The 16750-nt window shown below is 39.6% G+C and overlaps 1 protein-coding gene across 15 annotated transcripts in view; it reads left to right on the forward strand.

Annotated features, from left to right (window-relative positions):
* Nucleotides 1-15366, forward strand: part of LOC145355267 (nuclear receptor subfamily 2 group C member 1-A-like) — a 98665-nt gene extending 83299 nt beyond the window's left edge. For 13 of the 15 annotated variants that reach the window (XM_080207144.1, XM_080207145.1, XM_080207152.1 and 10 more), the window contains 7 exons: nt 58-242; nt 1244-1418; nt 4941-5062; nt 5466-5605; nt 7146-7283; nt 9777-9882; nt 12751-15366. In XM_080207144.1, the coding sequence (XP_080063270.1) occupies nt 58-242; nt 1244-1418; nt 4941-5062; nt 5466-5605; nt 7146-7283; nt 9777-9882; nt 12751-12925 (1041 nt within the window). In that variant the 3' untranslated portion in view covers nt 12926-15366. The remainder of the gene's footprint in view (nt 1-57; nt 243-1243; nt 1419-4940; nt 5063-5465; nt 5606-7145; nt 7284-9776; nt 9883-12750) is intronic. The other 2 variants (XM_080207149.1, XM_080207150.1) reach the window with 2 other exon arrangements.
* The last annotated feature ends 1384 nt before the right edge of the window (nt 15367-16750 follow it).

A 16750-nucleotide genomic window follows, 5' to 3' on the forward strand; every position in this document is an offset into this window, starting at 1 on the left:
CCTGGAAGTTAAATATTCAGTTCAACAAACCTTCATGACCTGCTCTTGTCATTACAGGCTGAAACTTGTCAAGGTGATTTGAGCACTCTTGCAAATGTTGTAACATCGCTTGCAAACTTGAGCAAATCCAAGGATCTGTCCCAAAGTAGTGCTGATTTATCGGGAATTGATGCCTTGAGCAATGGAGATGCTTCTTTATCAGAAATGCAACAAGACGATCAGTCTGCCAGTGATATTACAAGGTAACTATCACTTGATGAGTCGTAACAAATACTGAAGCAGCTTAAAAATAAAAACAACATGTTGGAAATACTCTGCAGCTTAGGCACCATCTATGAAGAGAAGCAGAGTTAACATATCAGGTCAACATCCTTTCATCAGAGCTGGAAAACCAACAACTTTTAAGCAATTGAGAGGCAGAGTAAGTGGGGAAAGGGGAGGAAAGAAGTGAAAAGGGAGAAGAGATGAATTGACAAAGGCTTGATCGTACAAGACAAAAAGAGATAATAGAGTGAGACAGACAAAAGCTGGGTCTCGAGTTTTTAATAGTATCATTTCTAACAGGTGCTGTCTGTAAAAATGGTTATAAAATGTGGTTATGATCTAAAACTATCGAACGCACATTGAATCTGGCAGGTTGTAAAGTACCTAATTAAAAAACTGAGAGGTTGTTCCATAATCTTTCCTTAAGTTTCATTGGATAAACATAGGAGACCGAGGACAAGAGGGGTCAGAAAGAGATGCTTGTTTCATTTTGGAAATTCTATAATCTTTTTTAAAGTACACATAACAGTTCTGCTTTCTGTAGTTACCATTCATTCACAGTTTGGTAATAACTTGAAAGTATTCCAAACGCACGTAATTTCAGTCATCTCACTCAGACATTACTCTGTAGTTTAACATATGGTTTACAAAAGAAACTCATCAAACTCCTTACTACAAACAAAAAAAATTAATTTTTAGTGTTTAATGTAAGTGAATGTTATTTTTTGCCCTGGAAATAGTAACAAAAAGAAACTATTTGTAAGATCTGCACCACAGATTTCACTATCAAGCCTATGTTCTACTGGTGAAATATAGACTAAAGTTAATTGCAGCACTGAAGCATCAGACTTTTCAATCAATTGATTTGTTCCGAGTCTTCCTTGTATTATCAATCTCATGGCATCAGTAAAGTGAAAGTGTGACTGCGAAAGTTACTTTGATAACACAGGCTTGTGTTTTCTGACTGTTGGTATTTCAGAGCATTTGATACACTCGCAAAAGCACTAAACCCTGCAGAAGGACAAGCTGTTCAGAACTCGGCAGAATGCATGGATACTTCTGGTGCCAATATCCAGCTAATTAGTGGAGAGCAGTCCCTTCCTGTTGTTGAGATTGAGGGGCCTCTTCTCAGTGATGTGCACGTCGCTTTCAAGGTATGGTCATGTGCATTCCATGTTCAAGTTATTCTGACCTGGCACTTACCTTTGTGTTTTATAAACTTCTAATGGGTATGTTACAATACATTTTCTGAATTTTATATGGAAAGTTTTATGACACCTTTTGAGTTTTTATGGCTTGTACAATGGAATTCCAAACTATTTCTTTATATTCTGTGTCCTGTTGTGTACATTCATTTGAACGCAGTAATAAATATGGAACTCACTAATGGATGTAGTGACTGAGGTGAATAGCAGATGCATTTGAGGGGAAGCTAGATGAACATGTGAGGAAGAAATATGCTGATCAGGTTAGATTTAGTAAGGTAAAAGGAGGTTGATGTGGCCTGTCTCCATGTTGTAAATTTCAGTGTAATACGATATGATGGTAAGAATAACTTGTGTTTACAGTGCATCTTTAAGAAAAAAAAGGATCCAAAATTCTGTACAGAGGTATAAAGGGAAAGAAAATTGTCACTCAGCCAAAGAAGATTGTGCTCAGGTCTGTATAATGGGACTTGAATTCACCTTTGGACTTGGAATCAAGAGTTCCACCACTGAGCCATGGTTGACTCTTAAGGATTCATCTGAATTTATGTCAACTGAAAACTCAGATCAACCCCACCTGAGTCCCCAGAACTGGCTGCAGTCATTCCCACAGCAGCATTTTGATCATGGATCCTTGATTCTGCCTTAATGTACCAGAGTTATGGCTTCCATTGGAGCCAAAGACCAAAAAGAGCCTCCAGGCTGTCTTAGTGGAACAGATAGATGCAGCTTCTTATTTCAGGAGCCTGATTGCAATGGGCACTTCTATTGTGCATTTACAGGCACAATGAATCTTGACTATGTGTATTTAAAATACCAACTCCCAGCTCTCCGCTCTGAATTAGGGACAGAATTAGTGTCTGTGATTACAGGAATCTAATTTTCACACCGAGGCAATCTTCTAGCAGTGCAACAGAAACGCCAGAACTTGAGCACAGAAGCTTTAATGTTCCTGGATTATTAAAATTCACTGATCATTATAGAGAAACAGTCTGGATATTCGTAATCTAGTTAATTCTTGCTGGATTTTCATGATCTGCGCATTCTTTTTGTGTCTCTAGATTTAAATGGTCTCGAATTGTTCCAAAATCTAATGTTTTAGATTTTTTAAACTGTGTTTTCACATGTCAGGAATTGTGAATTGCATGATCATTTATCTTCTAATTTGTTTTCATGGGCATAATCATCATCTTTGATTTAATTTGTATCCACTTATTCCACTTCCTTGGGGCAAATTTTCCTGTTCCGCGGGCATGGGAATCATAGCGGGTGAGGGTAGGAACGTGGAACAGTCTGTTGACCTCAGGCAGGATTTTCTGGTTTTGGGGTCAAACGTAGACAAGGAATCTCCTGATTTCCTTTGACTGTGCACCTCGCTGGCCCTCCCTCCCTCAGCTGATGAATCAATATCCATCCATGTTGAACATCAATTGGAAGAAACATTGAGGATGGCAAGGGCATAAGACGTACTCTGGGTGGGGACTTCAATGTCCATTACCCTCCTACATTCAGTTGTGATGAGAGTTGGACAATTAATTAAACAGCTAACAGCAGGAGGAGACTCCACAAATATCCCCGTCCTCAAGTATGAGACAGGCTAGTAGATTAGTGCAAAAGTCGAGTCTGAAGCATTTGCTCCCATTTTAAATCAGAAGTGCAGATAATCTATCCTGGCCTTCTCCAATATCCCCAGCATCACGGATGCCGATTTTCAGCCAATACGATTCATTAGATGTGACATCAAGAAATGATTGAAGGAGAGTGATGGACCCTGACAACATTTCAGCATTGGTACTAAAGACTTGTGCTCTAGGTCAAGCTGCATCCCTTGTCAAGCTGTTCAAGCATAGCTACAATGCTAATTTACGCCCAGTTATGTCCTGTCCACAAAAAGTAGGAGAAATCCAACCCAACCAATTGCCACCCCATCAGTCTACTCCCGATCATCAATAGTACAATGAAGCAGCATTTCCTCAATAATAGCTTCCTCACCAACACTCAGTTTGATGAGTGACCAGGGCCTGACCTCATTACAACCTTAGTCCAAATATGGACAAAAGAGCTCAACACAAGAGCTATGGTGGACAGCCCTTGACATTAATGCACCATTTGTGCTATCAAGGATTCCTAGTAAAATTTGAAGTTAATAGGAGCTGGGGGGCAAACACTCCACCAGTTGGAATCATTCCTGGCACAAAGGAAGATGGTTGTGTTTGCTGAAACATCAGTCCCTAGGACGTCACTGCAGGAGTCCCTCATGGTAGTGTCTTGGGCCAACCATCTTCAGCTACTTCATCAATGACCTTCCCTCCATCATAAGATCAGATGTGTGGATTTTCACTGCGCAATGCACCATTCATGACTCCTTAGATACTGAAGCACTCCATGTCCATATGCAGCAGGACCTGGGCCATATTCAGACTTGGGCATATAAGTAGCAAGTAACATCTGCACCACACAAGTGCCAGGCAAGAGAAATTTTAGCAAATCCCCTTTACATTCAAAGGCATTGCCATCACTGAATCTGCCACAATCAACATCCTGGGATTTACCATTGACCAGAAAATGAACTGGACCAGCCATATAAATACTGTGGCCACAAAAGCAGGTCAGAGGCTGGTAATTTTGTGATGAGTAACTCACCACCTGACTCCCCAAAGCCTGTCCACTATCTCCAGGGCACAAATCAGGAATGGTTTCCACTTGCCTGGATGAGTGTAGCTCCAATAACATTCAAGAAGCTTGACACCATCTAGGACAAAGCAGCCTGCTTGATTGGCACCATGTCCACCAACTTAAGTATTAGTTCTTTCCACAACCAGTGCACACTTGGCACTGTGTGTATCATCTGCAAAATGCAGTGTGGCACCTCACCTAAGCTCCTTCGACAGCATCTTCCATACCCTCAACCTCTACTACGCAGAAGGATCAGAGCAGCAGATGCAAGGTCCCCACCAAGCCACTTGCCATCCTGACTTAGAATTATGTCGCCATTCCTTCAATATCATTGGGTTGAAATCCTGGAACTGCCTCCCTAACAGCGCTGTGGATGTACCTGCAGCACTTGAATGCAGCAGTTCAAGAGGACAGCTCACTTCCACCAGCTTCTCAAGGGCAATTGGGGATGGGCAATAAATAAATACTGGCCTTTCCAGCAATGTTCACATCCCATTAAATAATAAAAAGACTCTAAGGTCGATGGTCCTGTCTGTTATATTTTGTGTACTTGTGGTTGTGTCACCTTTTAGGTAGTGCTTCAGAAGAAAATGAAATAAAAGCTAAAGACTGTCAAATCAAAATATAATATGACTAACGTAAATGATGTCGTTGATTCAAATGCCCATTCAGATATCTCATTGAGTAGTAAATGAAGCGCAGGTAAAACAAGGATAGTATGATATCACCAGCTGCAAACTGTTTAAAAAGGTTTTCTAACCATCAGTTTTCTTGATATTAATTTTCCACTTGCAGCTAACTATGCCATCGCCTATGCCAGAATACCTGAATGTGCACTACATCTGCGAGTCTGCATCAAGACTTTTGTTCCTTTCAATGCACTGGGCAAGGTCTATTCCAGCTTTCCAGGCTCTCGGGTTAGTCATTTATTGATAACTGTTTGGTATTTGTGGGAAAAATAAGCTTCTTAGAGTGATGAGGAACAGACACAATTAAAAGTTTAAGTAGGATTTTGGAGGTGGCAACCTGAAGAGAAGTCAGGGCAGAACTGTGAAGGACCAGCCTGCAATATCTTACTGTGGCCCCAAGTACTGGAGTGGAGAGAATAGACAATGAGTTGCTGAAGAGTGACCTGCAATCATGGGATCCACGTTGGGATATTTCCAATCTGTAAAGGTCAGGGATACCTTTATCCAATGAGCCAACAGATTCAGTTGTACTGTACTCACCGATGAATTTCTATAATTTTGTCAGAAGGTTTTAGTTCTTTGTCACCTCTTTATGTTTAAGAATTTTAACTAGTCTATCTTCTTTGCACAGACCAGACAATAATACTGCTTTGGTACGCGCTTGTTGGAATGAACTCTTTACACTTGGTCTGGCCCAGTGTTCTCAAGTGATGAATTTATCGACCATACTCACAGCAATTGTCAACCATCTGCAAACAAGCCTCCAGCAAGGTAGGCAGAAAACTGTTCTTCAAAGTTTGATGAGAATATGTGATAGCATAATTTAGATACATCATTTACTATACTACTGAAGTCTGTACCATTGGTAATAAAGAAAAGAAACACTTGCTCATAGAGTTGAGAAAAAGTCTGCTTAAATGCAAAGAATAGTGGAAACTGAAACTCAACTGATGGGACAGAAAAGCAATAACAAATGTAGCAAGAATAGCAAAAAGTAATTAAGAAAATAAATTTGTGAGACATCACGTATATGAAGGAATAGAGTTGTATGTTCATGATTGCTATGACGTTAAGTTCGGTGGTGAATAGTGTGGATGGGAACAAAGTTGTGAAGGGGCATTGATAGTTTAAGTAAGTGTAAAACTGTGGCAAATGTATTCAGCATAGAGAAGAAGCATCCGCTTTGGAATGAAGAATGATCAGTATTTTCTAAATACTGAGAAGCTAAGAACAGGAACAGAGAGATTTTGGGACCTGCCTGCATAAATCATTAAAACTAGAAGACTGGAAAAAAGTTTCTTGAAAAGCTAATGGAATGGCAGTCTTCACCTCAAAGGGGTTAAAGGACTGGAAGTAGTAATAAAGGTATATAATGATGCCAAGGCTAAAAGGGTTAAATCGCAAGGAGAAGTTGCATATTATCAGAATTGTTGTCCTCAATTAAGATGGCATTTTACCTGAGTGACAGCATGGCACGGTGACATAATGGTTAGCACTGCTGCCTCACAGCGCCAGGGCCCGGGTTCGATTCCAGCCTCAGGTGACTGTGTGCGAGAAGTTTGCAGTTTCTCCCCTGCGTGGGTTTCTTCCGGGTGCTCCACTTTCCTCCCACAGACCAAAGATGTGCTGTTTAGGTGGATTTATAATGCTAAATTGCCCCTTAGTGTCTAAAGATGTGTAGGTTAGCTCAATTTGCCATGGTATATATATGGGGATAGAGTGGGGAAAGGGCCCGGGTAAGACCCTCTATCAGAGTGCAGACTCGACGGGCTGAATGGCCTCTTTCTGCACTGTAGGGATTCAATGAGTGAGGTATCAAGGGGCTATATTTGAAAGTGTTCCTTTGAGTTCCTATGAAATTAAGTCCAGCAAATTAATTTGCATTTATAGAAATATTGACAGACCAGTTCCCTGTTGATTGGTTGTCTTAGCCAGCATGGTTTATTATTGGAATCACTGGAAAAGGGTTAGTGCCAGTGTAGTGGTTTAACATCCAGGTGCTATACTATACCGTAAATCTCAGACTCATGCCTATAATTTCTCAGACTGAAAGTTCTCATTCTAAAGTAGGGGAGACTGTAAAAGACTTGGAAGAATGGCAGAGTATTCCACAAGAGGAGTTAATGTAGCCTGTTTGTAAATTCAGAGCAGTAATGGAGACAGTGGTGAAACTTGGCCATAGATGGAAACTTATGTTGTGGGTAGGGTTGTTCCACCCTGCAGTGAGGTTTATTTTCTCCTTTCAGTTCAGTTTTAGGATGTGTGATGCTGATAAGAATATTGTTTGTTGTGCTATTTTTTTAATGAGCAGATAAATTGTCAGCAGACCGTGTGAAAGTGGTGATGGAGCACATCTGGAAACTACAGGAGTTCTGTAACAGCATGGTTAAACTGTCTCTGGATGGATACGAGTATGCCTACCTTAAGGCAATTGTCCTCTTCAGTCCAGGTGAGTAAAGCTCCAGTCTATAAAAACAAAGTGATCAATGAACAAAAGTGATTTTAAAATGTAAACATATGAACAAGGAGCAGGAGCAGGCCATTTAGCCTCTCGAACATGCTCTGCCATTTAGTAAAATCATGGTTAATGCGATAGTAACCTCAAATCTGCATCCTGCCTACTGCTGATAAACTATCACCCCCTAAAAATGATCACTTTTTCAGGAAGTGTGTTTCAGGGACGTTTTAAATGGGTGACCCCTTATTTTTAAACAGTGACCCTAAGCCTAGATTCTCCCACAAAAGGAAACATCCCCTCCATATCCAAGACCCCTCAGGATTTTGTATGTTTCAATCGAGTCGCTTGTTACTCTCCTAAACACCAGCGGATACTAGCTTAGCCTGCCCAACTTTTCCTCATAAAACAACTCGCCTATTCTGGGTATTGGTTTGATAACCTTCTCTGATCTGCTTTCAACGTATTTACAACTTTGCTTAAATTGAGACAAATACTGTACACAGTGCTCCAAATGTGGTCTGACCAGTGCTCTGTATGATGGAGCATAACCTCCCTACTTTTGTATTCAGTTCCCATTGCAATAAATGATACATTCTGTTAGCTTTCCCAGTGACTTGCTGTACCTGTATACTAGCCTCTTGTGATTCATGTACAAGGATACCCAGATTCCTCTGCACCTCAGAGCTCTGCAATCTCTAAATATCTAGATCTACCTGAATTTCAAGTCATGAAATTTTACAGTCCATTGCACGTGTGATTACTCTGATTTTAAAAAATGTTTATTTCTGCCATTTCCCTGCCCTTTCCTAAACCCTGTTTAAATACTGCTGTTTCTAGTATTTTCCCATTTGCTTTTTGAAGTTATTCACCAGTAGCGGGATACTCCCAAGTCCGAGGAGCATTCTCCTAAACTTTCCCTTTTTGGGGTAGTACATTTGAAGAGAAACAAAAAGAAAGAAAAGGCTAGACTAGGAAGTCTAGGAAGCAGGAATGTAAGGGGAAAAAAATATTGTTACAATTAATGGTAAGGTAGCCAGGTAATATTTACCCAGGGTTGGGTTTTATAAATATATATTTCTAAAATAAATGTTTAATTGCTTCTTTCTCTTTTGACTTCTTGATCTGGCAAAATTATTTTAATTCAACTCATTAAGGGGAAAGTTAAATTACTATTTTTACAGATGATTGTATCAGGTTTGGTTTTATGAATTTGTACCTTGGCACAGATCTTCATGCCAATCTGAATATTAATTTACAAAGCTGTATGTGCCCGCTGTGGTGGAGTATCCCTAATGATTGTTGTCAGGACAGCCTCGATGGGCCAAATGGCTTCTTTCTGCACAGTTCTGTGATTTTACTGGGGGGCAGACTTCTTCACACACTTTCCATTATATCCCAAAATTACCCCACAAAATGTGGGATCAGTAAACCATTCCTGAGGAATTAGGCTGAAGTTAAGAGTGAAGGATTCCCTGATGAAATGCAGGAAATATGACATGTCCACCACAAACAAACTGGGAGAAAAATGCATAAGGAAGAATTACCTGGGAAGCAATCTCGAGTGTTGTTTCCTTTGAGCAACAAATAAGGACAAAAGGCAAGCTAGAAAAACCATGCTGTCCTAACAGAAACACGCAATTCATCCTTGCCCACTCTGAGCACACATGCAGATTAGCAGCCAGGTATCACAGCCATGTTAGAATGTACAACATGTGACTCTATACAGAGGAAATGGCATTTCTCCCATAACACAGGAAAATGAACAAAGACAGCCATTATGTATTGTCAGTGTTGATATCCCATATAATAAGATGTAATGCTAAGCATTGCCTTGATTATACTGTCAAAACACATCAGTTTTGATTTTTCTTACTAAAAGTGCACAAAAATATGTCTTGATTGTTATCAACACTGAATTTAGTAGGACGATTATGTTTTGAAATGTACCTCTAACTCAAATTAAAACAATGAATCCTAGAAAGGAACGTATAATTAGCATTCCTGAGAGAAACTTCTAACAACTGTAACATCAGAAAAACATGGTGGTGCAACATTGCTGAGGATGCATCTGATGATTGGTGAAAGATCATCAAGGGATTTCTTAGCAGTTTGAAGTTTTTTTTTAAGAAGATGCCTTCTCTACAGGCAAGGGACATCTCACTGAGTTTTCAACTCTGATTCTCAGTGATCCTCTCCATCTACAAGTGCGAATCTACACTCTGTAATTATTAAGACTGGATCCCTTGAAACCTCCTCATGGAGCCGTAGGAGAATATAGGCCCCCAGTTGAGAACCTTTGACGTATTCAAATATCCTCATTTGTGCCTTGAGTTGGTTTAGGAGAGGATGTTGGAGGTTTATATTTCTCCTCACTATATTCTTCTTGCTGAAAATTGAATATGAAGTGTTTAAGCCTGTGAATGTGCACTTTTTAGATTATAAACCTGTGCAACATTTTAAGAATAATTATTTTGTTTTCCTTAGATCATCCAGGCCTAATTAATGCAGCACAAATTGATAAATTTCAAGAGAAGGCATATATGGAACTTCAGGATTATGAAGCAAAAGCCTATCCAGATGATTCTTACAGGTAGGATTATCTCATTACAACTACTAAACTTGGGCATACTACAGGAAAGCGGTGTCGAACTCACTTTTCTATCATGGGCCTAATCTGACTCCCTGGGACTTGGCCTGGGCTACATTCATCAAAGGACACTGAAGTATAAATAATAGAAAGGGAAGGTGATGGCTTAGTGGTATTATCACTAAACTATTAACCCAGAAACTCAGCTGATTGTCTGGAGACCTGGGTTCAAAATTTGAATTCAATTTTTTAAAAATATCTAGAATTGAGAACCTACTGATATCCATGAAGTCATTGTCGATTGCCGGAAAAACCCAACTGATTCACTAACGTCCTTTAGGAAAGGAAATCTGCTGTCCTTACCTGGCCTGGCCTCCAGGACTCTCAACTGCCCTCCAAGGGCACCTAGGGACAGGTGATAAATGCTGGCCAGCCAGTGATACCCATGTCCTACGAATGAATAAAAATATGCATTTGGTTTTGTTTAGGGGGTGTAAAACTCAATGTAAACCAATTTCTGAGCGCAAGGCTTTGCATCTAATCTGTGCAGCGGTATTATTCTGCATTGTTTTTAACTGTTGCCTGAAATAAGCTTTGGACTACTTTAAACATGCAGACAAGGCCTGTGCCTGTTTCAGATTCTTCTATGATGTGTGTGGAAGACTAGGGGGAACATGTGCCGCCAGGTTCTGAATCATTTTAGATTTCTACATTGGCCCTTAAAGGAATCTTGGGAAGCTGCTGAAGAAATGGTCAGACATATTTGTGTTCCTGAAGCCTGTATGATGGGTCTTCACTGGGGCCCCAGATGATCACTATAGCATTTTGTGACTGGGACAATGCAATGAACAGCTACATGTCCAAGATTGCCAACGACCCAAAGATTGGTAGTGTAATAAATAATGTAAGCGGGAGCATAAAATTATAGAGACATTGATGGCTTAAGTGAACAGGCAAAACTGTGGCAGATAGATTTCACTGGACCAAAACAAAATAGGTCCAAATGTTTGTTGAAATGCTGAAAAGCTAGGGATGGTAGAGATCAGCAAAGATGCCACTACAATTAGTAATCATATAGATTACGGGGATGTTAGCCTTTATAACTCGAGGGCTGGAATATAATGGCGAGAAAGTTTTGCTGTCTCAGTTTATCACACAACATATCAGGTTTTTATTTTTCACTTGTTGCTTCCCCATTTTCCCTTGTAAATTGAAACACAATAAAACCATCAACTTGTTTCTGTTGGGTCAAAAGGTCAGAGCAGTGAAAGCTGAGAGTATATGAAGTCAAACAAATGCTGTGCAATGTAATCAATTGTGACAGAAAACAAAGCATTTATATCAGCATGGTTAAATTCTCAAGAAATAACTGATTTGTTAAAGTACCAGGATATCATTTAATCTTTCAAATAGTCTTTTGTTGTGCTGGTATTGTTGTTCCACAACATTGGAAATCTGACTCCCTGTGGGTATTTCTATATACTGAGGTCGTTGGAGACAAAGGCAGGATATGCACAGCAGGTCTTTCAACTTTAGCAGAGAGGGAGGCAATGGCCTAGAGGTGTTATCACTAGACTATTAATCCAGAAACTCAGCTAGTGTTCTGGGGACCCAAGTTCAAAATCGCCACAGCAGGTGGTGGAATTTGAATTCAATAAAAAAATCTGAAATTATGAATCTATTGATGACTGTGAAACCGTTGTCGATTGTCAGAAAAACCCATCTGGTTCACTAATATCCTTTAGGGAAGGAAATCTGTCCTTACCCAGTCTGGCCTGCATGTGACTCCAGAGCCACAGCAATGCGTTTGACTTTCAGCTGCCCTCCCAGGGCAACGAGGGATGGGCAATAAATGCTGGCCAGCTTTCAACACCCAGAATAGGTTTAAGAATTCTGAGAAATGCTGTAACCCCAAATGTTAATCTATTTCATCTATTCTCATGCTCAGTGGACCAGTCTATGTTTGTAATGTTATCTCTTTGATCATATTGGTGAGGCGTGAGGGGACCAGATCTTATTCCAAGGTGCATCCCAGATTGGATGCAAGTTTTATTGTGCATGTGTCCTACTAAGAGCTAGAAGATTGTGCTCCAGGACATATTTTTTTTTCAATAATTTCTGATGAAATGACATTTTTTTAGGATCTCCTGGAATCCTATAAAATTCTAACAGGGTAGATGCAGGAAGAATGTTCCTGATGGTGGGGGAGTTCAGATCTTGGGGCACAGTCGGAGGATAAGAGGTAAACCATTTAGGATTGAGCTGAGGAGAAATCCCAGAGAGTGATGAGCCTGCGGAATTCTCTATCCACGGGAAGCAGTTGACGCCAAGACATTGCATGTTTTCAGGAGGAGTTAGGCTGAGCTTTTGGGGTGAAAGGCATCAAAAGCTATGAGGGAAATGCAGGAACAGATTAGAGTTGGATGATCAGCCATGATCATAAAGCATGGCAGAGCAGGCTCAAAGGGCTGAATGGCCTACTCCTATTTTCTATGTTTTTAAACCAAAGCTACATCTGTCCATTTGGGTAAATAACTCCATAATACCATTCGAAGAAGAAAGCAAGTCTCCCAGTGATCATTTTAAACTCTTGATCAACACCATTGTTTCACAAAGTAATTCATTTGAAAAGTTTTTAGAATATGAAAGCTGCTTTATAAAAGCCAATTTCTTCTTGTATCCCAAGCGAAGCCCTTCATAACATATTTGCATTTCGAATTAAAATAACATTGTATAGCATTAACAGAAAACAGTTACAGCTGTCTTTTTTTCTCCAAAGTGTATATTCCAAAGGTGTCTTTCAGAAGCAGCAAACAGCAATTTGAAGGTTTTAACTGATGTAATTATAATCTGGTTTCTATCTGTTTTTAGATTATCAAGGCTTCTTCTTAGATTGCCTGCACTACGACTGATGAGTTCTGCTATCACTGAGGAACTGTTCTTTGCTGGACTAATAGGAAATGTGCAGATTGACAGTATAATACCTTACATATTGCGAATGGAAACCGCAGAGTACAACAGTCAGATCACAGGGTCTGCAGTGTGACTTAACACCTATGAACAATCGCAATGACCTGCTGGAAGCTTCTTTGCCTTCACTTCAGCAGTGAAAGACACTTGCAGGTTGTTCATGTACAAAGCAATCTCGGGGTAGTCTTTATAAAAGAAGAAAACGAGAAAAAACAATTCATGGAAAGTAGACTGTGAATATTTTTCATTGATGAATTGTGCTTGATAGCAGTTGTAATAAAAAAACAAGTGACCATGAATGATCCCTTCCTTTTTTTAAAAATTGTTAGTTTCTGCAGTTTGCAGAATGCGTGTACAGCTTGGGTTGACAAACGCCATGATCATATATTTGTGTTTACCCCAATTTTTTAAAAATAATTTTTATAGGACTGTATTTGACGAAACAGTCATTTGAGAAATATGGGCTTATTTAATGTTTCATTAACATTGATAAAGCACTGATGTTGCATGTTGGAGACTGTTCCTATATATAGCATAGCATTTAGATGTGGATTCACACATTTTTGGGCAAATATTGGGCAACTATGTGAATAGCTGACAAATTTGTCTGTATCAAATGACTAATTGTATCTGGTAGCTTAATTTTACTGATGTAACTCGCATTCTGTATTCTTCTTAATGAATAAGAATATAAGGGAAAGCAGGAGAAATGGCAAATTGTATTTTGCAGTACTACCATGCCAAGCTAATGTTAGATTTTTGTCGTCCTGTACATTGTAGAGTGACATATAATAGTAAGCGCACTGAAGCCCGTCTGATCTTCAGTGAACCCACAACTAGGCCCAGCTGGCAAACATCCCAAGGAAACAGTCTCACATTTGTATTGAAATCACGCACAGAAGTGCTAATTAGAATATGGATTTGACTCGAGGAATTGGATGCATTCAGAAAGCAGCTGTAAAAAAAACTTACTGTAGCACTTTGATGGCTGTCGAGAAAACAACAATGCAAAGTTTTATTTCCATTATATATCCCAGTTCCTCCCTCCCCGCCCCCAAGCTGTTTGTTTTGCAACCATTTCCCTAATCAAAGTCCACTAAATGCAGAGTAGACGTCTGATTTAACATGCAATGGACTAAGTCCATGAGAAAAATGGACTTCCCTTACCCAGAAAAGAGTATCAGTGGCAGATCCATAAACTGTACAATTTTAATAAATTTTACTATTTTTGCATTTGAATTTGCTGGAATGTTCCCTCCAGTGGGTACAAATCCTGGCAATCTTGGACTGCACACATTTTCTTTGTGCTAATATTTCCTCAAGTACAGCAACGGATTTCAAATTTATGTTCCAATAAAATCAAAATGGTTGATAGGTGTTTAGTCTGTACATTTTACAGGGTTAGCCAGTTTTTAGCGTTGCAGCAATGTTTTCTGCTGCACTATAGTGGAAACTTTATCTGCAGCAAAATGTTTTTCGGAATGCCATTTGCAAATACATGTTTTCTGTACGAATTGTGGTTTACAGTATTCGACTTTAGAATTTTGCAGAGAGTCCTGTTAGATACTTGGAACTGAGAGAAATACTAGTATTGAGGAACAAGAGATATGTGGCATGTTATTTGTTAGTTTCGCTTCACTGCTGACTTTGGTGAAGGAAGCTTTTCTCATTCAGCATTCTTAACCTGCTGCAGATTTCCACCAACCAGAATCTGCATTGTTTTTTTTGAAGGAGAGGGTAAGGTTATTTTTGGCTTGTGAAGTGGGATGGGGGGGTAATAATTGAAACCGTATCAAATGAAACTGCTGACTATTGCTAGCTTTCTCACCAGCTTTTTGCAGGATAACTTAAGTTGACTATTTTGTATAAAAAAAAGAAAATATATAATTTAAAACTCCTTTTTGTGTCTGATTCTTTAAGTTCCCCGCTCCCACCCCACTGTGTAGAACACAATCCGGTCTCTTGCATGTTCCCAAAAACAATGTTTGTTCCCTTTTGGGGTGTATTCAAAAATCACATTAAAGTACGATAGGTCAATGCAATTGCTCGAGTTTATATTAATGAAATGTGTTCCTTCCATAATAGGTTTGACTAAGCAGTATCGCTGGGGCAAATCATTGAAGCGAATGTCATTGATTTTAAATTGCACCATTTTGATTCATCAGTTGCTAACTGATTAAAAAAGCTAAACGATTCCATTACTTGAGAAACAGCTAGTAATGCAGGTAACAGAGGAAGCTTAACACCTAATGATAGTTATAGTTGTTGCCACGACAATCATGAATCGTTTTTATATTCCTGTGTTAGCGGCCATAAAATTACGTCCTGTCAAAGCTGTGTATAACGTTATTGTCATTTGTTATATATATATATATTATACACATTAATTGAGGTGTAGCCTGAACCTCTTGAGGATAGTGTGCTCTCCAGTTTGAAGTGCTTTGTATTCCATATCTATATGTTATACACTAGTGATAGCTCAATCTTTATACCATCAGTATCCCCCCCCCCACCGCCCCTGCCTCTGACACTTCTTCTCCCCCCCGCCCTCCCCTTCCCCAACCATGCTTTTTGTACAAATGCTCCTGTAAATGTCTTGGAAATCAGACTACAAGTGTAAATTCTATTTTGGCTGTATTTTTTTAAACAGATTGTAACTGATTTTATTAGGAAAGGAATCTGTGATGTTTTCTCTGTTTGTATATAGCTACATGTTAGGATGATGGCAATAAGATTCTGAGTATTAAAGCAGCAGCAAAAAACGAGTTGTGTGTACTTGTGAATGATAAAAAAAACACTTAGTAAACTAAAACTGGCATTTCTGTATTTTGTTAGTGACTCCTTAGTGACCTATGTAATTGCACAAAGAGCATAAATAGCAAGGATGCAAAAAACAAGTTAAAACAGCACTCACTGGGAACGCTGGACATGTAAGGCAGTGCTTGTGGGGAGAGGAAGCATGGGTCACGGTTTCCAGATTATGACCTTTTTGTCAGGCACAGTAATCTAAAAGAACGTTTTATGTGACCTGGTGCATCTTATGCTGCAGCCCGTAGTGAAATTAGCTCTCTGTATTTTGTATATACCGATTAGATTGCTAAATATCTTGCGTTTATCTAATACCTTCCATGTAGTAAAAAGCCCTAAAGTGCTTCTTAGGAGCATTATCAAACAAAATTTGACACCAAACCACGTAGGGAGCACTGGGCAAAGGGGTAGCTTTTGAGAAGGATAATTTTAGGGAGGGAATTCCAAATTGTTGAATATAAGTCATGTTTCTTTACAGTTGCAGTGGTCTGTGATATTTTATAGATTATACTGTGTTGTGGCCTGACTGCCCGCCCCCCCCCCCCAGTCACATTGCCTGTGGTTAGGGGCAGGTTTTGCTGTGTCTATTTAGGCAGTGTTCTGGTCCATTCATAATTTTTTAAACGATGGAGCAGTCCATGAACACTTCCTGCACATCAGTGGCTGGTAAGTGGAGCTTAACATTTGCAGCATACAAGCACCAGGCAATTCCCATCAACAAGAGCCTGTAACTTCACTTTCAATGGCAATCCCACTGCTGAATCTCCCACCACCAGCTTCTCAAGGACAACTAGGAATAGTCTGTAAATTACATCATCCCTTCAACATAGTGTCCTAAGGTGTTTCACTGGGGTGTTATCAAACAAAATACGATCACAAGCCACAGGAGGAGATAGTAGGGAAGGAGGCCAAAGTGATAGAGTTTTAAAGACAAAGTGAGATGCACAGGTTTAGAGGGAAATTCCAGAGCTTGAGGCTCAGGTAGCTGAAGAAACAAATGCTAATGGTGCAACGATTAAAATTGCAGATGTAAGAATGTGAAGAATGCAGATATTTTATAGTTCGTGGGGCTGAAAGAGATTACAGTTAGAAG

This window comes from Carcharhinus amblyrhynchos, chromosome 19 (genome assembly GCF_965287045.1).
Source record: "Carcharhinus amblyrhynchos chromosome 19, sCarAmb.v2.hapA, whole genome shotgun sequence".
In the NCBI taxonomy this organism is placed as follows: Eukaryota; Metazoa; Chordata; class Chondrichthyes; order Carcharhiniformes; family Carcharhinidae; genus Carcharhinus; species Carcharhinus amblyrhynchos.